The following is a 21551-nucleotide window of genomic DNA, read 5'->3' as shown; positions in this document are numbered from 1 at the left end:
TGTGGCTCACGGGCCCAGTTGCTCCGCGGCATGTGGGATCCTCCCAGACCAGGGCTCGAACCCGTGTCCCCTGCATTAGCAGGCAGATTCTCAACCACTGCGCCACCAGGGAAGCCCCGTATTGTTCACTTTAAAAGGATTAGTTTTATGTTATGGTTCAGCTCATTTTAAAAATATGGGGGGAAAAGGAATGCAATTTTTCTATATTCAGGGACCTACAGAACATCCAAACCTTGCTTAAAAAGAAATCCTGGGGCTTCCCTGGTGGCGCAGTGGTTGAGAGTCCGCCTGCCGATGCAGGGGACACGGGTTCGTGCCCCTGTCCGGGAAGATCCCACGTGCCGCGGAGCGGCTGGGCCCGCGAGCCATGGAGAGCTTGAGAACCTCTGCTGAAACCTGCTGCAGGCGCTCGGGCTGTTGTCGCTTCTCAATGGCAGAAGTTGCTGGAGGAAGAGTTTGCCTCACATGCCTTTGCGGGTCCCTGAGATCAAAATCAGTATCATCGTGCGATGCTGCCACGCTATTATTTAACCAACAGTGTGGGACACGGACCCACGGGAGGAACCAGGCATTTTCACAGATGCCTGATGCCTCATGAACAAGTCACTGTCTTTTCAGTTCTTTGTCAGCCCTTCTGATCGTTTTAGGGAGAGTCTCTGGTGCTAGCTTGCTAACCCTGGCTTACGCCGGCAGGCTTGGGGTCTTGGCAGGACAGAAGCTAGCTACATGTAATGGCATCGTTTTGTTTAGCCTTTTATATATTGCTACATGTATCTAATTCTGGGAAGTGATACTGTTTCTCTATTTAGAGTGGTGATAACTGTTCTCTTTCTAAACAGCATTTAAGGTTTCAAGAAACGTGTGAATTAGGTAATAGTAAAGATGATGCATGGATCTGGCACAACCCTAGGTGGCAAGATGGGTCTGGGGATGATATTTCAGGAATGTGAGCACTCAGAGAGAGCTGGTCCCTAAAGGCCCACTCCAGGTCACTGGAGACTTCTCTCTGATGAACTCAACAGTCCCAGGGGATTTTCCGTTTTGGACCAGCTTTGACGTGGCTGTGCTGTGTGACTATGATTAGGTTACTCACCCTCTCTGGACCTCAGCCTCCTCGTCTGAAAAATGGGGATGGGAGGTGGAATGAAGACCCTGAAATCAAGTTGTCCAGACCTCTACCTGCCGTCCTGAACCTGCTCTTCATTCATTCATTCATTCATTCACTCGGTCATTCAGCAAATATTTGTTGAAATAGTATGCACTGGGCACTCTTCTGAGCTCTGGGGTACAGATGTGAATAGGACAGTCTTGATCCCAGCCCTCACTGAGCTGATATTTTAGTGGGGGAGACAGACAGTAACCAAGGGAGAAAATAATTGGTCATTCCAAATAGTGGTAAGAAAAGAAGGTGGTGAGATTGGGAAAAACTGGGTGTTAAAACAGGCAGTCAGCCAGGCTGGGCTAGCGTGAGGCAAGTGGGGTACTCATGGTGGGTGCAAAATGTAAAGGGGGTGCACACCAAAAACGTAGGAGTCAAGATAAATAGTACTTTTATATAATATTTTGAAAACTCAAAATTAATGCAAAATAATCCGTAATGAACAAAACGGCAACATTTTAAATAAAGACAGGATCTGACAGATCTGCCATTCGGGGGAGATGAGACATCCAAGTGCAAGGTGAGATCCTATCTTTATGTAAAATGTCCCTATGTTTTTCACCATGAATTTCTGTTGCAATAATTTTCATTTTAAAGTTGTTTTATTACAATCTTTTTCTTGATTTCTGAGGTTTTTTTCTTTCTTTTTCTAAATTGATTTCGAGTTTTGTGGCACCCCTTACATTTTCCTCCCAAAGTGAGTACCTTGCTCACTTCACCGTAGTCCTGGCCCTGAGTGGCAGGCAGTGGGTCAGGAGGGCCTCTCTGAGGAGGTGACACTTGAGCCGAGTCCTGAATGAGAAGTTGCCAAATTTGCTGAGCTCTGGAAGGGTAGCAGGCAAAGGGAACAGCACTGACAATGGCCCTGAGACAGGATCAAGCTTGGTGAGTTCTAGGAAGAGAAAAACGCTGGTATGGCTGCAATTCAGGGAGTCTGGGGCTGGGGGAAAGAAGGAGGGGCTAAGACCCCAAAGGTCCGCAAAAGCCAGATGACACGGGGCCCTGTGGGCCTAGGTGAGGGGTCAGACCTTTATCTGAAATGCAGCCAGGGGCACGGGAGGGTTTCAGCAGAAGGGGTGACGCTCTGCCTTGGGCTTGTTTAAGACTGTTCTGGTGGTCCAGTGGTTAGGACTCTGTGCTTCCACTGCAGGGGGCATGTGTTCGATCCCTGGTCGGGGAACTAAGATCCCACATGCCGCACGGTGCGGCTGAAAAAAAACCCCAAAAAACATACAAACAAAAACTATTCTGGCTGCTGAGTGCGAAATAGATTGGGGATGGCAGCGAGGACAGCCTCAAAACTGGTGGCAGGAAAGCCAGTGGGGAGGCTGCTAGTCACCCGGGCAAGGGACATGCCCAGCTTCTGCCCTCTGTGTTTGCTGTCGCATGTCTTCTCCCTGGAAGCTTTCCCGGGGTGCTTTTAGTCCTCATTTTGCAGGAGAAGAATTTTGAGGCTCAGAGAGGTTAATTCATCTGCTCAGGGTCCTAGCTAGTAAGAAGCGGAGGTAGGCTTTGAACCCAGGTCTTCAAATACCCAGCCTGGCCCATTCTCTGCACACCTTACCACCTCAGGAGAAAGGGCTAGCACGTAACTTCAGGCAAGCCTCAGTTTCCCTCATCTGTAACATGGGACGAATTACAGCACCCACTTCCTGGGGTGGGGGAGTCCGGAAAATTGAATATGCCCTGCACAGGCTGAGTGCTCCATAACTTTTACCTTAAAAGGAAGAAAAAAGACCCTTTCCCACTACTTTTTCTCTCCCTTTCTCTCTCTGTGTCTCTCTGCTGGTTCTCCCCTAAAAGGAGAAACTTTGGTATTTATTCTTCAAACATTTATTTTATTCTTTAGGGTTTTTTTGGAAGGGGAAGAATTGGTGAAGGCAATCAGTTTTCGGACTTAAGATAAAAAATCACAGCAAAGGGTCGACTTGACTCTTTATAATTAATGGGGCGGCTTGTAATAGGATTCTCCTGCCCGTGGCGCTCCCAGGAAACACCTTTTTACATAAGATATTGCCCATGCCGGAATGGCAGCAGGGTGATTTATGGGGTTCCTTGCTCCAGAAAACCTCTCCTGGGGTTGCCCAGCCAGTGGAATTTATCAGGGAGTTTGGAAACCAGGCAAGAAACCTGCCCGTGACATTTTTGGTGGAGTTTAAAAAGCACAAACACTGGGGAAGGGAGAAGCCAGTGGGATGGGGACGGGGGAGAGGGTCCATTTAGGTTGGGTTTTCCACCAGCAGAGCCTGAGATGGGGGTCCTTGGCATGTGATTTATCAAGAGTAGAAGGGGATGGGAGGTGAACAGGAGGAGGGGAGGGCTCAGGCGGAGTCGGGTCTCAGCCTGATCCCACGGGGAGCTCTGCTCTGTGGATGGGACCACAGAGCTGCCCCCACCTTGAGGTTGCAGGAGAGGCCGCATCTCTAAACACAGTGGCTCCCACTGGCTGTTCTCTGGAGAAGGGGGCAGCTGTGGGCCATCAGCAGCCAACATTCTTAGCAGCTGGGGGGCATGGCTGCACCCACCTGATCCAGGAGATTCGAGTCAGTGGTGGGGTGAGCAGCAATCCTATGCAAAGGTTTCTCAGGACAGGAGATGAAGATCGAGGCTGGGGACAGAGCGGAGGGAGACGGGAGGCAGGCATATGGTCTCATGCTCCACTCTCCTAGGGCTCTTCATCATCCTCGGAGTAAAAACCAAAGTACTGACCACAGCCTGCAAGGCTCTTCGTGATCTGGTGCCCCTTCCCTCCACCCATGCACCCTCCTTACCTCTCTGTCCATCTTCCACCATCATCTACTTTCTCTCCCTTGCCCTTCCCTCTGCAGTCACAGTGGCCTCCCCACAGGTTCCCACCTCAGGACCTTTGCACATGCTGTTCCCTCTGCTCTTCCCCCATACATCCCCACATACTCCTTCATTTCCTTCAGTCCTCAGCTCAAACGTCACCTTTTCAAAGAAGCTTTCTTTAACCATCCTATCTCAACGAACCAAAAGATTAAGACACTTAGGAGACAGATCAACCCGCTGTGTGACTGGAGGCTCCTGACGCTGCTTCTCTAAACCTGTTTCTTCTGCTATAAACTAGCATCAATGACCCCAACTTCATAATAAAGAGCTTCTGTAAATGGGTTCCGTAAATTCAGCCACTATCCTGGTGAGGTGTTGGTGGGATCATTTAAATTTTCCAGAAGTTTCTTCTTCAAAGCAGTCCAGGGACTTCCCTGGTGGCACAGTGGTTAAGACTCCATGCTCCCAATGCAGGGGTCCCGGGTTCAATCCCTGGTCAGGGAAGTAGATCCCACATGCCGCAACTAAGAGTTCGCATGCCACAATTAAGGAGCCCGCCTGCCACAACTAAGGAGCTGGCAAGCCGCAGCTAAGACCCGGCTTGCCAAATAAATAAATAAACAAATAAATATTTTTTTTAAAAAAGCAGTCCAGTGGGTTTAGGGACTTGGTGAGATGCGTTGCCTCATTGGGTTCACTACCTGCCCGTCATCACAGCTCAGCGAACCAGATCCTACAGGGGGTGGACAGTGGTTCCACCTGCCTCCTTTCCTCCACTGTGGAACCCCTGGCTACTCTGGCTGTTATGGTAATGAGGGTCCTTGTCTCTGGAGCGGGCCTGGGCTCTACCTCTCTCTCAGCATCCCTTTCTTCGTGTGTAAGACAGGGAATCCTCCCAGGCACTGAGTAGTTGCTTGATAAAGTGATAACAATTAAAACAGCATGCCATCTCTCAGGAATACACAAATAGAAATAATCCAGAGACACCTCCCCACTCCCAAGAAAAAGACCCAGTAGAGATGAGATTTGCCTAACACAGGGTTTCCCAACCTCGGCGCTACTACTCTAAGGTCCAGTTACTCCTTGCCGTGGGGGCCATCCTGTGCATTGTAGGGTGTCGGGCAGCTTCTCTGGACCTCATCCACTAAGTGCCAGGGGCACGCTCCCCCAACCCAGCTGTGGCAATCAAACACGTCTCCAGAATTTGCCAAACAATTCCCAGCTCACATCCTGAGAGCTGCTCTGATTGGACAGTTTGGCTCCCGGGCCTGCCCTTGAACCAGTCACCATGGCCAGACAGAATACAGTGCTTGGATTGGCTGAGGTTGGGGTCACATGCTCCTCCTCCTTTCCTGCAGGACCTGTCCAGAGCCTTTTTATAAATATGCAGGCAAAGAGACCACATGGCTTTTCCTAAATTGCTTTGAATTTGAGCGAACACTAAGAAATTGGGAGATCTGTTATGCTGGACCTGCTATTGGATAAACTTGAGCAGTGGCCACCTCCTTTAGGCAGAATATGAGCTTTCCAGTTTGCTCCAATCCCCACCACTCCCTAATGTCTAGCCCCCAACCTGCTTCATCGTACACATCTAAGTTTGATGCCTGGCTAGTGACTGGATTATGAGTCCCAAGTGCAAAAATGTGAAGCTCTCCACAGTCTGAGGGAAATTCTTCAATGAAATGCAAGTGTTGCCTCAAAAATACACGAGTGCATGCACTCTCCCACACATGGACACAAACATACATGCATGCCTACAAGTACAAAAGCACACAGCCATGCACAGATGACTTGAGATATAAAGCCAGTCTGAGCCATCGTGTCCACAACTAAGGGTCAGACCCTTCTCTGAAGGTACTGGAGCACGTACCTGCTTTGTACTGGGCTCTTGCCCAGGCTGGAGAAAGCACAGCATCAGCGGCATGACCCTGGTCCGCCTTCCCATGCCCCTGCCATGCCTGGGGCCAGCTCTGGGGTAAAAACACCCCCTTTGCCAACCAAAGGCTGGATTTCAACCATCACCTTGGCTTAAGGCTGGAGTGAAGGACTAGACGGAGGCAGCCTCTGGAGGCAGGGGTTTTAGAGTCCACCTGATGAGAAGACAGAGGGAACCTCGGCCGAAAGAACCCACAGGGAACCAAAGGGCCCCCCTCCCAGGAGAGGGGCCCCAGCTGGGATGGGGAAGCTGGGTGTATCTCAGGCAGGTACACACACCTGGTGACCCAGTGTTCAGTGCTCTCCACAGAGCCCTGGACCAATACAGAAAATCTCCTGCTCCCAGGACCCTCCTCGTAGGCTCCCCATTTCCCCCACTGAGTGGTCCAGGAGGGCAAAGGCAGAATGGCAATAGTTTCTCAGCTCCAGAGTGCCCATCCTGCTACATCAGGTCATAACAACCATCACCTCAGCTTCAACCATCCACGTCCTGCTCTCTCCCTGTGCCTCCGCCCTGCCCTTGGCATTCCTTGGGTGTCAACCAGCAAGGGCTACTGCAAGGTAATTGACATGTGTTATCTGGACAGGGTCAACAGGCCCCTCGGGTTCTTATCTCAAGCTTGCCGAGACCAGGAGAGGAGCAAACGGCAGCTGACAAGTCTCCCAAGAGTGCAGCCAAGGACAGGAGCCCGAGTGGGAGACACAGCACCTGGAGTGGAGACGGGCTCTACCACTCACCTGGAGGAGTGCGGGGTTGGGGAGACGGTCTCTGGCTGAAGCAATCCCAGGGGCTTCCGGGAGGAGGCTGCCCTTAAACTGGGCTTCGAAGAATGTGTAGGATTTAGAAGCGTAGAGGGCATGGCATGCAGGGGGCATGGAAGCCAAAGAAAGGAGGTAGCAGCGCAGTCGTGATTAGAGGCACAAGCCCAGGTGTTTACATAGCAGCGTTCCAGTTCAGCTGTGTGACCTGGAGTAAGTGCTTGACTGCTCTGTGCCTCGGTTTCCTCATTTGCAAAAATGAAGATTATAAGAGTATCTACCACATAGGTTATTGCAGGATTAAATGAAATGACTGCTAAGACCCGAAGCACACAGTAGGCGCTCAACACAAGAATAACTACTAGTTCCTCCACACCCCTCACTGTTGCAGGAGGAACACTCAGGAGATGGTAAGAAGTAGCAATTATTGAAAGACGATACCTATGCCGGGTCCTAGGAGTAATCTGCAAACAACCCATTTTACTAATTAGAACACTGAGGTACTGAACCAGAGCATCATTTACTCAAGGTCACTGGGGTAGTGACTAGGAACAAAGTTCAGGCTCAAGCCTGGCTGTGTCCCGCCCTGGAGCGCTCAGTGTCTATTCTAGGAACCCACAAGGACATAGGGCTGGGTCCTGGAGGCTTCTGGAGGGACAACCTTGGCAACCGAGGTCGATATCTACGGTCAAAGGGAGGATGAAACCGAAGCAGCGGGAGGCCACTGCGGCTCTCAAATCCTCAGCCGGAGGAAAGGAGGAGACACCTGGTGGAGGGAACAGTTTGGCCAAAGGAAAGGAGGTGGGAAGCAGCAAGTGGGCCTCCTCCAGCACAGAGGGGCAGCCTGAGGCCCAGAGGAGGGGAAGGCACTTGCCCAAGGTCACACAGCCCTCATGAGGCAGCCCCTCAGTGGGAGCCGGGAGCTGGGTTCTGCCATGGGCTGTGACACAGGGTGGCCCCCACCCTCTCTGAGCCTTGTTTCCTGCAGCGCTGGGAAGGGTTGGATAGGGCTGCCCCCATGCCCAGACCTTGTGGGCCCATTTGCCTCTGGGACCTCAGCACCCCCGGGCTGGGTAGAGTCAAGGAAGACCCTGGGGCAGGTCTCACCTGCCTGGAGCCGGGCTTCCCCATTGGAGACAATTTGCTGCCCCCTGGTGGCCACAAAGGATTCTAATTTTCTCTGGGTTTCCGAAGAGACCCTTCCCAGGGGCTGCAGGTGTCCAGTTTCAGGACCAGTGTCCACCCTCCTTGTGACCCACAGGTGTGTCCAGACCGACCTGGAGGCCCTACCTCCTTCTCCAATGTCCCACCACACAAAGAAGGTGGAGGTCCAAGAAATACAGAGTCATGTCGAAAATCACAGGGTTTGAAACTGGCCGGGCTACGTTCCAGCCTGTGTGACCTCGAGCGAGTTGTGTCACCTTTCCATGCCTCAGTGTCCCCATCTGTAGAACAGGGACGATAATAATGGTTTCTACTTCATAGTGCCTTTGTGAACTTTAAAGAGGACAACGAATAGAAAGTTCTTAGAAGCATTTCTGGCACATGACAAGCACTTGATAAAGATTAGCAATATTGTCCTACCAGCCCAGGCCTGAGAAGTGACAGAATGTCCCCCTCCCCTTCCTGAGCAGGTCCGCCAGGTAAGGGAAGCCCGGTTAGGAGCTCAGCATGGCCGGATTCCCTTAGGAACCGGAGTTCCGAATTCTTGGCTTTGTTGCACAAGCTGTGTGATGTGAAGAGAGTCGCTTCATCAGAATGCTGGCATCAGGTTTCTGTGTGCCTTCTCTGAGTTCATGGAGGTGGAAAAAATGGACCTGCTGGAGTTACAAGCCCAACTCAGAAAGGGTTTATTAGCCAGTGCTGCAGAGAAACCAAAGGGAGCAGTTCGGGAGGGCTTCCTGCAGGAGGCAGCCAGCGTAGCAGCACAGGGCAGCTGCCACTGCCATCCATGAGCACAGAAGCCCCTCAGCCAGCAACCCCCTCCAGGGGTGTCCAGGAGCCTCTTGGGGGTCACTGGGGCCCAGCCGGCCCTCCTAAACCAGGAGCCCTCAGCCCTGGCCCAGATGGGCTTTCAGAGCCTGTAGCTCTCCACTGTCAATGTTGTTGCCTCCACACACGATGACCACGACTGAGGCAGGGGAAGGGTGCAGGCGGCCCTCAGACTGGAGCCTCCCCAGGAGGCCTGAGTAGATGGCAGCTAAGGCTGCCCCGCAGGCAGGCTCCACCAACATTCACTCATCATCTGCCCAGGGTAGGGGAACGGGGGTGGAGGGGAGGAAAGGGAGGAAGAACCAGTTAGTGCTCAGCAGGCTCTGGGCACTGCAATTCCATGAAGCCAGCCATCCAGGCATCCATCTCACAATCCATCATTTGTGTGACTCTCTCTCCATCCATCAATCTGACCATCTATCCCTCCATCCATCCACCTTTCATCTATCCATCCATCCATCCCTCCCTCCATCCATCATTAGACTGTCTGTCTGTCCATCTATCAGTGTATCTATCAATCATTGTTTTATCCATCCATCCATTCATCCATCCATCCATTCATCCCCTATCCATCATTTGACTGTCTGTCCATCCATCAATGTGTCCATTAATCAATGTGTCCACCCATCCTTCCATCCATTTCATCCATGTCATTTGTCAATCCACTACCCATCAATCCAACCGTCTATCCACCCACCCATCCACCTATTCATTATCCACCTTTCCACTCACTCATACATTCATCTATTCACTCAGCAAATATTTATTGAGCGCTGCCCGCCCCCCACCAGGCCCAGTGCTAGGAAGGCCCTGGGGACACAACAATGAACAAGACACACCGGTCCCCGGCCTCATAGATTTCACAGTCTAGCGATGTAGTTGGATAAGAATCTGGCAGTTATGAGACTGTTGGGATTGGTGCATGGGAAGCCTTCAACCCAGGTGGGGTGGGGGTGAGAGATCAGAGGAGGCTTCCTGGAGGAGGTGCCATGATAGCTGAGTAGCCCTTAGTTACATGAAACCACTAGGGAGCAGGGCCAGGATGGGCAGCCAGAGGGAAGAAGAGTGGGTACAGAAGTCCGGAGGCGAGAGACAGCAGGACACACCCCTTCTTCACCCCCACCCTTTCCATCCACTCAACGTGCACTTACTACATGATTACTGTATACCCAGCCCTGCGATAGGCACTGAGGATACAGACAAGAGAGAGCACACTCTCTCCAGGGGATCCAGGGACTTTGCCGGTTTCTGAGCCCGGGTGGGGGGCAGTGCTTTCTCACCCAGGAACCGCTGCACGGCGCTCACGGCCTCAACATCCTCCACCACCTCAGAGAAGACCTTGAACTCCTTCGTACACGCCAGGGCCTGTGCAGCCACCGTCCTGGCACCCAGGCACTTGGCTACACTGCAGGAGTGGGCAGGTGGGGCAGGGAGGGCAGGAGTGGGGAGAAGAGCTGGGGAATCAAGTCTCCTCCCCGCACAGCCCCAGCCCTCCCCAGCCCCGGGCCCCCCTCCCATCCTGCAATGGGCCGGGGGCCCCGCATTTCAAGAGTCTCGAGCAGCGCCTGGCTCAGAGGAAACACTCAAAAACTGTGTGTCCCATGAAGAGCTGACGAATGCACCTCACCCCCGCTGACTCTACAGCCGTGACTGTGTTGTTCTTGCACAGACCCCAGAAAGCCAAGCCCAGAAAATGATCTCTTTATCATTTTATTCATTAATAACCATTTACCATGTCTATACTATAGCTAATATTCATTGAATGTTTACAAGGTGCTGGATGCTTGGATTTTCTGACAGGGGTTTTGTTTGTTTGCTTGGCTGCGCCGTGCAGCATGTGGGATCTTAGCTCCTCGACCAGGGATCGAACCCGAGCCCCCTGCAGTGGAAGCGCGGAGTCGTAACCACTGGATCGCCAGGGAAGTCCCTGGATTTTCTGTTTTAATCCTTATGCTCTCCCTTGCAGTTAGAAATTTATGAGTTCCATTTTATAAGTCAGGAAACTGAAGTTCACAGAGGTTGAGTAACTTGCTCAAGGACACACAGCTAGTCAATAGCAGAATGTGGGTTCAAATTCAGGTAGTCTGGCTCCAGAGTCCATGCTCTTTACCTCTGTGCTTGGGATCACCTACCTGCAGGTATTTTCCTGAGCTGGGCAGTGTTTCAGGCCCGGGAGAGGCTTTGCTGAGCTCATAAGAACTGGCTCTGAGCCCTAAGTGGCCCAGAGTACAGACTCTGGTGCCAGGCTGCCTGGTTTCAAACCTTGGCTCTAAACTAGCTGTGTGACCTTGGAAAAGTCACTTCACCTCCCTGAGCCTCAGTTTCCTCATCCTCATTTCCTCATCTGAAAAACTGGGATAATAACAATAGCTGGCTCACGACGTTGTCGTAGAGAATTAATTAATAATTTAGAGAGTTAAAACATTCCAAGTGCTTAGAATAGAGCCTGACAGATAGTGAGTTCTCCAGAAGTGTTGGTTACGATTATTGTTATTGCTGTTATCGAGAACCAAGTCTGGGAGGGGAGACAGCAGTGAGTAAGGAAACACAAGAACAAGTAAATAAATACCCACTGTAGGTAGACACTATGAGGGAGAACTTGGGAGGGGAAACTCCGATGACAGCGTTGTGGGGAGAATCTCTCTGAGGGGACAGAAAACAGCCAAAAGAAGAAGAGGGAACCCTAGGACTTCTGGGCAGAGGACACAGCCCGTGCAAAGGCATGGAGGGAGGAAAGAGCGTGACCCATTCAAGGGACAGGAAGACAGGCCAGTGGCTGAAGTGGAATGGAGAGGAGTCTGATTTGGGCCTGAGAGCTTGGGGAACACACTGATGGGTTTAAGCAGGGAATGAAAAGTCCTATAGATCAGCCATGCAGGATTAAGGAGACCCCCTTGAGGGGACTTCCCTGGGGTCCCAGTGGTTAAGACTCTGTGCTTCCACCGCAGGGGACATGGGTTCGATCCCTGGTGAGGAAACTAAGATTCCCGCATGCCATGGTGTGGCAAAAAAAAAAAAATCTTTTTTTAATTAAAAAAAAAAAGGTGACCCCCTTGAGTGTCCCACTTCCACTAAGTGGGACTCGGAGGTCCTAGGGCAGCCTTGCGCCCCACAAATGCCCCCAGCCTATGCCTACCTGGTGATGTCCAGCAGTGTCACCAGCCTGCCTGCCTTGATGGCCGCACTGAAACAGTGTGCCCCTTGGGTCTCCATGGCAATTAGGGGCACACGCTGCCAGTCCACCTCTGCCAGAGCAGCCGACACCCCGGCCAGGAGGCCTCCGCTCCCCACTGCCAGCACCAGGGCACCCGGTGGGGTCCCCAGCACTGCCTCCAGCTCCCGCACCAGGCTCCCGTGGCCTTCCCTGCAGGATATGAGGGAGCAGGAGAGAGGAGCAGGGGTGAGGGTGGCCCCAGTCCCACAGGCTCACATCCACACAAACTCCCCCCATCGCCATCCGCCTCCCCACCCACGGCACGTGGAGGGGAGACCCTGCCACGCTTAGTTCACTCAGCTTTCATCCACCCAGTTTATTCATTCACTCATTCTTTCCCCCTTTCATCAACCTCCCAGGCACATTCTCAATCCATTTAATCCATCCCACAACGCTGGAAAGAGGCAGCGTTCTTGTGTCTGGTTAAGAGGAGACCACAGTAACACTTGGAACCAGCCCAACTCAAGTCCTGGGCCTGGGACCCAAGGTCTCCGCCACTTACTAGCTGTGTGATCTTCAGCAAGTAGCTAGACCCCTCTGTGCCTCAGTTTCCTCACCTGTAAAATGGGCATTAAAAAAAACATCTCTAGGGCTTTGGGGAAGACTAAATGGATGAAATGTGTCCCAAAGTACACACTCAATCAGGGGGATTTATTATTAGCATTTCCATTTTACACACGTGGAAACTGAGGCATGGGTGGTGAGATGCTTTGCAGAGTCACACAAGTCACAAGTGGCAGAGGTGGGGTCTGGGCCTCCATGTGCCTGGCTTCCAAGCCTCTTCTCCTCCTTGGGCCTCAGTTTCCCCTCTGTCCAGTGGGAGGGTCTCTCAGTGCTGAGTTCCATGGGGAGAGGGGCACCAGCCTTACCATATCAGGGGGTGGTCGAACGGGTGGATGTTCACCCAGCCGTCCTTCTTGGCCAACTCTTGTGCCCTTAGATTGGCCTCGTCCCAGACCTAAAGAGAAACCGAGGCCCTCAGAAGACGGGAGTCAGACGGCTATGGAGGTTGGAGCAGAGCCTGAGGTCTCCTGGATGGCTCCAGGGGCCAGTGGGCTGAGGAGACCCCCGAGGGTGAGACCAGAGCTGGTGTGGACCCAGCAGCCTCCTGGGACAAAGTCAGAGGCTTCCAAGTGGACAAATGGATGCCATGTGCTTTCTACAATCCAGGCAGGACCCATTGTGTTCTATTCTCATCATCTGGTTACCTGCCGGTCTCCCCAACGATACTTGGAGTTTTGTAAGAGTAGAGACCACATCTTATTATCTCTGTATTCTTAGCACTGCCTAACATAGTGCAGGCGCATAGTCTGTGCTCAGTGAATATCTGTTGGATGGATGATGGATGGATGGATGGATGGATTTTTTTTCCTTCTTCTTCCCAGGAGGGGAGAAGGGTGACATGTTTGGGTCTCTGTTTCTTGGGTAACAAAGTAAACCAATGATATCCTTATCAGATGAATATCCTTTCATTTCGGGGTGGCCTCAGAATGGGGGATGATGCTGTCATCATCTTTCTTTATACTTTTTGTCTTAATGAATGGCAAAAATTTAAAGTGGATAGTACCAAGTGTTAGTGAGGATGCAGGGAGACAGATACACTCCTGGTAACCACCAGCTTCCTGCTTCTCTTGGGTTCACACAGGAAAAGTCTTCTCAGGGTGGGGAGAGGCAAGCTGACAGATCCCAGCCCTTAATATACAGCACATCTCACTCACCCCTCAGCTAAGCCGTCCTCAGCGATGACTGGGTCCCAGGCATAGTTCACAAAAAGGAAAAGGAAACAGGATCTCTTGGGGGTGAGGTGGGAGTAAAGGGGGAACAGCCCCGTTCAGCTGGTTTCCCCTTCTTGAGGTCCTTACCTTTCCAGTCAGCTGAACTTCGGCCCCCTCCCCCTGCAGCCTGCTCACCACCTGCAGAGAGGTGCCCTCCGGGGAGCGGAGTGAGCAGCTAGGCAGCAGCGATGCCTGCATTACCCCCTGTGGAGGCAGTAGAAGGGGTGCTGTGGGCATTTGCATTAGCCTGTTGACACACTGTTCTCCCAGCCCCTCCCTTCCCCTTTGGGAGTCACTCCTTCCCAACACTTATATGCCCCACCATTGGCCCCAGAGGTGGACACGTGATCTCTGTGGAGCCAATCAGAGAACGCAATCACCTGAACCATGATTGGTTCAGGGATGAGTACATGGGACAAGCTGGGCCAAAAAGACCAATTCATGGATTGATGAGGCCATTGGGGAGGGGTACTCCCTTTTCACCAGGGTTGGTAGGATGGTAGGAGGCAAGCCTAAAACTCCTGATGGCCATATTGTTACCATGTGGTCTATATGAGAGTAAAGTTAGTACAGAGGAAAGACAAGCCAAGAAAAGGAGCGGTACAGAGGAGAGCCCCTGGGTCCAGCTGTGCCTGAAAGCTATTATCCCAAGAATTCTTCAATTCTTGGAGCCTGTAACTTAAACCCGTATGATTGGGGTTTTATCACTTAATACCAGGAGGCTTGAATGATGGGAAGGGGGCTGGGAGAGGACATACAAAGCATATATGACCATGACCTTGATGAGACTGGACCTTTAAGAAGAGGCCAAGGACTTCCCTGGTGGCGCAGTGGTTAAGAATCCGCCTGCCAATGCAGGGGACATGGGTTCGAGCCCTGGTCCGGGAAGATCCCACATGCCGTGGAGCAGCTAAGCCGGTGCACCACAACTACTGAGACTGTGCTCTAGAGCCCGCGAGCCACAACTACTGAGCCCACATGCTGCAACTACTGAGGCCCACGTGCCACAACTACGGAAGCCCGGGCTCCTAGAGCCCGTGCTCTGCGACAAGAGAAGCCACCGCAACGAGAAGCCCGCGCACCGCAACAAAGAGTAGACCCCGTTCACCGCAACTAGAGAAAGCCCACGTGCAGCCAAAATAAAACAAACAAATAAATAATTTATTTTTTTTAAAAAAAGAGGCCAAGCCCTGGACATCTACGGCTGCTCCAGCCAGCTTCCCCTCCCCCAACCCAGCCCTGAGGACCCTCATGAAGTAGGAAGGGGTGGGCTCACCTGAGGAGCACACCAGGTGTCTGCATCCCTTTTTGGCCACCTGGGAAGACAAGGTATGTGCGTGAGGGCTGACCCAAGCAGGTGTCAAGGAGGCCCGTGTGGGATGGAGTTAGCCCCTCCCACTCCAACTCTCCCCACCCCTCGTCCTGCCCAGAGCTGTCCCCTTCCATCTGTACAACCTCACTCTCCCCTCCTGCCCACACACCCTCACCTCCTGGCAGAAATGTCCAATGCCACGGATCTTGAAGGAGCCAGTCGGCTGCGCATTTTCATACTTGAGGAAGACAGGCATGACCGCCACCTGAGACGGTGCCCGGCTCTCCAGCAGAGGTGTGACGATGTGGAAGTGGTCGCCCTTGGCACACTCCGCCAGAGGGCCCTCCATCCCAGCAACCACCTAGAGGGCCTGCAGGAGGGCACAAACATCATAGCCCAGGCAGCTCCAGCCAAGAGTCCCTGTGACCAGAACAGGGGACGGGGAGAGGGGGAAGCTCCTCCGCTTGGCTCCCTTAGTGCCATATGGCTGCCAAGCTGTGAGGCTCCAGGGAAGTATCCGCGCCTCTCTGGGCCTCAGTTTCACCAGCTGGACAAGGAGGTTTGGACTAGGGGCCCTTTTCTTCTGTAACCGTGGCTTCTCACAGCGCTGGGGATGGAGAACGTGGCCAAGAGTGGTGATGAATGAATGAGAGCGGGAGAATTCATTCATTCATCATTCATTATTCATTCAGTTATTCAAAAGACATTACTGGGCACCCACTATGTGCCAGGCAGTTTCAGGTTTTGGGACCCAGGAGGGGACACGTCGGAGGCAGCCCCTGCTTTGCCGGAGCTCACGGTCTAGTTGGGGAGACAGAATCACAGAATTTCAAACAGGAGTGACCTAGAGGGGAGGGTATTATTTTAGCAGGGGTGGTCAGCAAAGACGTCTCCCAGGAAAGAAACTTTGTTTTAAACTTGTATTGTGGAAAATTTAAACGCAGCAAGAGTGTCAGGAACTGTCTGGTGAAGCTCCCGTGTAGCCATCACTTAGTTTCAACAATCATCTACACATGGCCTGCCTTGTTTTCTCCATATCTGCGCCTAATCCTCCTTCCCGTATTATTATTTTTTCCTCCTTTATTATTATTATAAATTTCCTCCCATATTATTTCTTCTGTAAATATTTCAGCATGTAGCTCTAAAAGCAAAGAACTCTTTTTAAACATTGTAGCCACAGTTTCAGAACAGTATACATTTGTCCAAACTCTTCAAATTCTAACCTTGAGTAAGCTAATTTTATTTTACGGAAATTATACCTCACTGATGTTTATTTTTTAAAATGTAATCACAATGCCATTATCACGTCTAAAAATATTAAAATGATTTCTTAATATCATCAAATATCTGCTAAGTGTTCAAATTTCCAATCGTCTCATTAAATGTAATAAACCGCCCGTCTTGCTGTTGGTGATGGTTTATGGTTTTTAACAGTTTGAATTGGGAGGCAGATCAGAGCTGTGCATTTTTGGTTGGTTGAGAGGTAATTTACTTTTCTTTTGACCTGCAAGTTCTCAAAGGGGAACTTTGAGATGAATGACAAGAAGAGAAGCAAGGGAAAAGCATTCTGCAGAGGGAACAGCAGGTAGAACCACCGCCTTGAGGGAAATGAACTTAGAGCGTTCCTGGTGCTGAGAGAAGGAACTGGTGGAGGTGAGCGTAGGAGGCGAGCAAGGAGAGGTGGTCAGGGATGTTGGGGAGGGCGTTCCAGCCCACGGTGAAGAGTTGGGATATGATTCTAATTCTACTTGCTATGGGAAGCCGCTGGGAAGTTTTAAGCCAAAGTGTGGGTGACTGAGTGAGTGAATGAACCAGTGTGTAAGGGCGAGAAGCAGAGAGGGAGGAAATTAGAAGGGAGAAAAATAGAAGGATTTTTTTTTTAAGGAGCAAACGCTCTGCCCTCCCATCCCCCCACCCCTTTATTTTTTCTGGAGCAGAAAAGCATTGGGCCGCCCAATAGTGGGGCTGCAGTTCCATTATTTGCCACTAAGAGGAGCGCTGCAACCTCCCCCGCCCACCACAAGCCCAAGCTTCTTGTCCACCCTTGCTTAGTCAAGAGCTGGGCTCCCCCCTTCAGAGGTTTCCAGGTCTCCTGTCCCTGGATTTGACTCTGGGCCTTTGTTGGGATGGCCTTGGTCTTCCCCAGGCATGGCAAAGCCTGAACCACCTCCAGCCAGTTCCATCCAGGACAATTCTTAAGCAGGGCATGGCATTGGGGGAGGGTAGCCCACAGGTCACCCAAATCCTGCATACCCAGCCCTGGGCCTCACCTCAGCCCCAGAGCCCAAGAATGTGAGCTTTGGGGTCAATGAGAGACCAAAGTTAGAAACTAACTATGACTTCTTGGCTGTGTGACCCAGACAAGTGTCTCAACCTCTGTGTGCCTATTTCCCCTTCTGTAAAATGGGAATAATAACATCCCAACTCACAGGTTTTGGTGCAGATTAATAATAATAGTAATAATAATAATAGCTATCCTTTGTGGAATCCAATTACCAGAAATTGACTGAGTCTTTTGGAGGCGTTATCTCATTGGGGTCTTCTAACGGTGCTGGTAGGCTCATTGTTACTCTAGAATGCTTACAGGGTGTAGGCCCTGACCTAGGAACTGGGGATACCATGGTGAACCAGACAGACATCTACTCCTGGAGGTGACTTATAATCTCAGAAGGGGATCGACATTCAACAAATAACTGTATAGACAAACAAAATAATCAGAAATGGTGAGAACTGCTAAAAGGGAAACAGGCATATACAGAGTCTTGAAGAGAAGAACAGGGGACCTACTTTGGGTCAGGAGGTCAGGAAAGGCCTTTTGGAGGAGGTGACCATTAAAACTGAGACCTGAAAAATGAAAAGGAACTAACCACACAATAAACTGGGAGAAGAGCTTGTGCATCACAGGATCATTGTGATGATTAAGTGAGACCATAAAGTAAAGGCATCAACTCTGCTTCACATATAATAATAACTAATAATTATATGGGACTTACTCTGAGCCAGGCACTATACCAACCACCTTATATTTTATCTCATATAATCATTACAACGACCCTGAGATAGGTTCAATTATTAACGCCACTTTATAGACAATGAAACTGAGGCCCAGAGAGGTTAAGTAACTTGTCCAAGGTCACACAGCTAGAAATGGCATGGCCAGGATTCAAACTCAGGCAGTGCACTTTGGCATCTGTGTTCTTACCCACCATGCTTTACTTTCTCTTTTATATTAGCATTATTATCATTAAAGGTGTGAGCATTTAGCACTTAACTGCCAGTTGTCCTTAGGAGCTAAATGCTCCTGCCTCAGTCCCCAGGCTCCCCCAGCCCTCTTGGTTATACCTACTGCCCAGAAGAGGACAGCAGGCATCAGTCAAATGAATGAACCCCAAGTTGCCAACAGCCTTATCAAGCCCAGACGCCCAGGAGGGCACCTGCTACATCTATGAATTGGGGTAAAGACCAACTGACTACCTCTTCCACCTCCCTTGTCCCTCACGCTTTTCCCCAGAGGCCACCTGGGTGACGCTCAACAGTCAAATCTCTGGTGCCAGGGCTGGGAAACCTCAGCCACCCCTTGGCTGGCAGAATGTCAGCCCCGCCCCCCCGGGATCAGGATGTGCTCCCCGATCCCCAGGGTCCCAGACCCCTAGCCTTCTAGTCCAAGGCAGATGGGCCACAAGCACCCTGAGCTGAACCCATGTTCCTGGGAGGACTTTGGACAGTCTCACCCTCCCACTTTCTGTCCACTCAGCTGGGCCTTGGCCGAAGAACTTTCCAGACTAGCCTCTACTCACATTCACAAATGTACACAGAGCCCCAGGGCCCTATTTGGGCCCCAGACCCCCTTACCTTCCTTCTCAACAGTCCCCAGACCAGCTCAGCCCCAGCCTGCTGCCCACCAGCCTGCCTGGGCACTGGCTCTGCCAGCTTCCTGCAGCTTCCTGTGGCCTTGGCCCCTCCTCATGTGTTAAAGGGACAGCTCCCCACTGGAGGAGAAAGGGGACAAGATCAGCCTTCACTGCCTCCCGGTTTGCTGTCTGAGACATGTGATTACCTGGTCCCATTTCACAGATGAAGAAACTGAGGCCCAGAGAGGGGGACTCACTCGGCCAAGGCCACCCAGCCAGCGAGGGGCACCCTTTAACTCTCACCCTGGACCACCTTTGCTGTGACACAGACACCTCCAAGTCCAGTGCTTGTGCCGAATGCCAAGCCACTTCCCCTGGACCACTGTCAAGGTCAACTTAGGTCTGAGACAAGAAAACAAGGATAAAGAAACAATTATTATCTTTCACATGAGAAAGGCATGTTTTCTTCTGAAGCTCCTCCTCATCTCTGATATTTTATACCCAACACTGGGACTCAAACAATTATTTATTGTTCAAATGAATGACTCTGACAACCGATTCATTCATTCAAAGAATATTTGTTGGACACCAACTATGTGTCAAGTCCTGGGACCTTTAGCCTCAAACAAGACAGCATGACTCCTGCCCTCAAGAAGCCCCAGGATACCACTGAAGAGCAGCTATGATCAATGCTGTCAGATGTTGGCAGGAAGAGGTGGGGCAGGGCTGCGGGCACCCAGAGCAGGTACCTCACCTGGCCCTTGAGGGCTGGGAAGGCTTCCTGGAGGAGGAGACTGAGAGGAGCCAGGAATCAGGAACAGGGAAAGCAAAGGTCTGAAACTGAAAAACATCGGGTGTTCCAGGAACGGACACGTGCAGGAGGACTCGAACAGAAAAGGCAAGGATGGGACAGCAGGTGGGTTTGGGGCTGAGGAGGCGGGCAAGGACCAGAGTCAGCAGGATGCCTGTGCCAATCCAGAGTCTGGACCTCCCCCAGGGGCGCTAGGGAGCCATGGGAGGCTTTAGGCAGGGGAATGACGTGATCACATTCATGTCTTGTCTCTGTCAGCATCTCACTGGGTGAATCTGAGCTGGTCACATTAATCTGGGGGCGGGGCTCAGTTTCCCTGTATATCAAATGGGAGGTGAGGTCCAGGAAGCACCTGGCAGCCCAGATGGTCTGTGCCCTTCTTGACCTGTGTGTGACCTCCCCGGGTTTGATGATTAACTCCTGGCTACTTGGGGTCAAGTGGAACTGCTTGGTCATGATCCTTGATGAGGACTTTAGCAGTTTCATCCCCATCCTCACATTAAACAAACACTGTCCTTGTCAGGTGTCCTGTTCTGGTCTGGGCACTGGGGACACAGAGGTGATAAAACCCAGTTCATGCCCTGAGGTGGTCCTCAGCCTGGAGGGGAGAGGAAGTCACTAATTCAGTGACAACCCTAACACCCCCTAGGAGAACAGAGAGCAGAAGGTCCCCATAGGGCAGCTGAGGGTGGGGTGTGATCAGGGAGGGCTTCCTGGAGGAGTGGGGCCTTAGCATACAGTTCAGGTTTGGACAAGAAACATGATGGCTGCATTTATTGCATGCCTACTGTATGCTAGCCCTTTTGTGTTGATGAGAGATTCCCAAAGGTTTTTTAATAGTTGGGTATTTATATCCTGTGTGTGTGTGTGTGTGTGTGTGTGTGTGTGTGTGTGTGTGCATATAAAATAATACACATAATTTTATGGATGTTATTGCTTAGGAAGAATCTAAGGCAGGTATTAAAGTTTAAAAATGGAGTTTTTTTTCTTTTTTTAATATTAAATAGTAGCAGTAAGTTTTCCCAAAGGTTTTTTAATAGTTGGGTATTTATATTGTGTGTGTGTGTGTGTGTGTGTGTGTGTGTGCATATAAAATAATACACATAATTTTATGGATGTTATTGCTTAGGAAGAATCTAAGGCAGGTATTAAAGTTTAAAAATGGAGTTTTTTTTCTTTTTTTAATATTAAATAGTAGCAGTAAGTTTCTGGCATGAAGAGGCAGTAACAATTAGAACACAGACCCTGAAGCCAGCCTCTAGTACAAATACCAGCTTTGCACTTACTGGCTGTGCCTTGGGTAAGTTACTTAACCTCTCTGTGTGTTGGTTCCTCAAGTGTAAGATGGGGATAAAATACTACTTCCCCAGTAGTGTATGCAGCCTGTTGCCTGTATGGGTTGCCCTAAGGGACCTTGGAGACAGCCCTTTCCAGTGGACATTCATGTCCGGCATGCAGCCCCCAATCTAGGCTCCAGACAGGTATGCACGGTGCCTTTGGAAAGCCCCAGGGCATAGCGGCCAGGGTCCACATTGGCCCAGTCGTAATGTTCATCCGCACCGAACTGCAGAACAAAGAGCATGTGATTGAGGCCCTACACGGGCTGAGTTCAAGTTCCCTGGCCTCCAGAAGATTCACATCTCCAAGAGGTGGGGATTTACAAAGTTTAAGCAGGTGAATTTGAAAACACGGTGGCAGAAAAGTGGCTCATCCCGGATGGCTGTGGGGTCGAATACATCCCTAATCGTGGCCCCCTGGACAAATGGCAGGTCCTGCATTCCTGAGAGCCTTGGCGCTGTCCTCTCCTTACTCATGCCCACCAATAAATACTACTTTCCTGTCCAAAAATTAAATTCAACTAAAAGCTATTTTTCCTTACATTAAAGCAGTATGGGAGGAAGACTTTGAAGTTTTGATTATAATACTGAATTTCCATTTGGTGGGTAGAAAAAA

The 21551-nt window shown here is 51.0% G+C and overlaps 1 protein-coding gene and 1 non-coding gene across 2 annotated transcripts; one reads left to right on the top strand and one right to left on the bottom strand.

Moving 5' to 3' along the window:
* Nucleotides 1–8694: 8694 nt before the first annotated feature.
* Nucleotides 8695–15285, bottom strand: SDSL (serine dehydratase like). Its single transcript, XM_055080632.1, is given in 8 exon segments — nt 8695–8888; nt 9916–10040; nt 11772–11999; nt 12719–12807; nt 13712–13802; nt 13804–13828; nt 14901–14940; nt 15112–15285. Coding segments are annotated over 8 exon segments (966 nt in total).
* A 5607-nt stretch (nt 15286–20892) lies between these two features.
* On the top strand, nt 20893–21024 carry LOC112064143 (small nucleolar RNA SNORA70). The gene has a single exon (XR_002891393.1). It is a non-coding gene; the product is annotated as a small nucleolar RNA SNORA70 (small nucleolar RNA).
* The last annotated feature ends 527 nt before the right edge of the window (nt 21025–21551 follow it).

The sequence above is a fragment of the Physeter macrocephalus genome, chromosome 19 (genome assembly GCF_002837175.3).
Source record: "Physeter macrocephalus isolate SW-GA chromosome 19, ASM283717v5, whole genome shotgun sequence".
Lineage (NCBI taxonomy): Eukaryota > Metazoa > Chordata > Mammalia > Artiodactyla > Physeteridae > Physeter > Physeter macrocephalus.
This window is presented reverse-complemented; position numbering and strand designations above follow the sequence as displayed.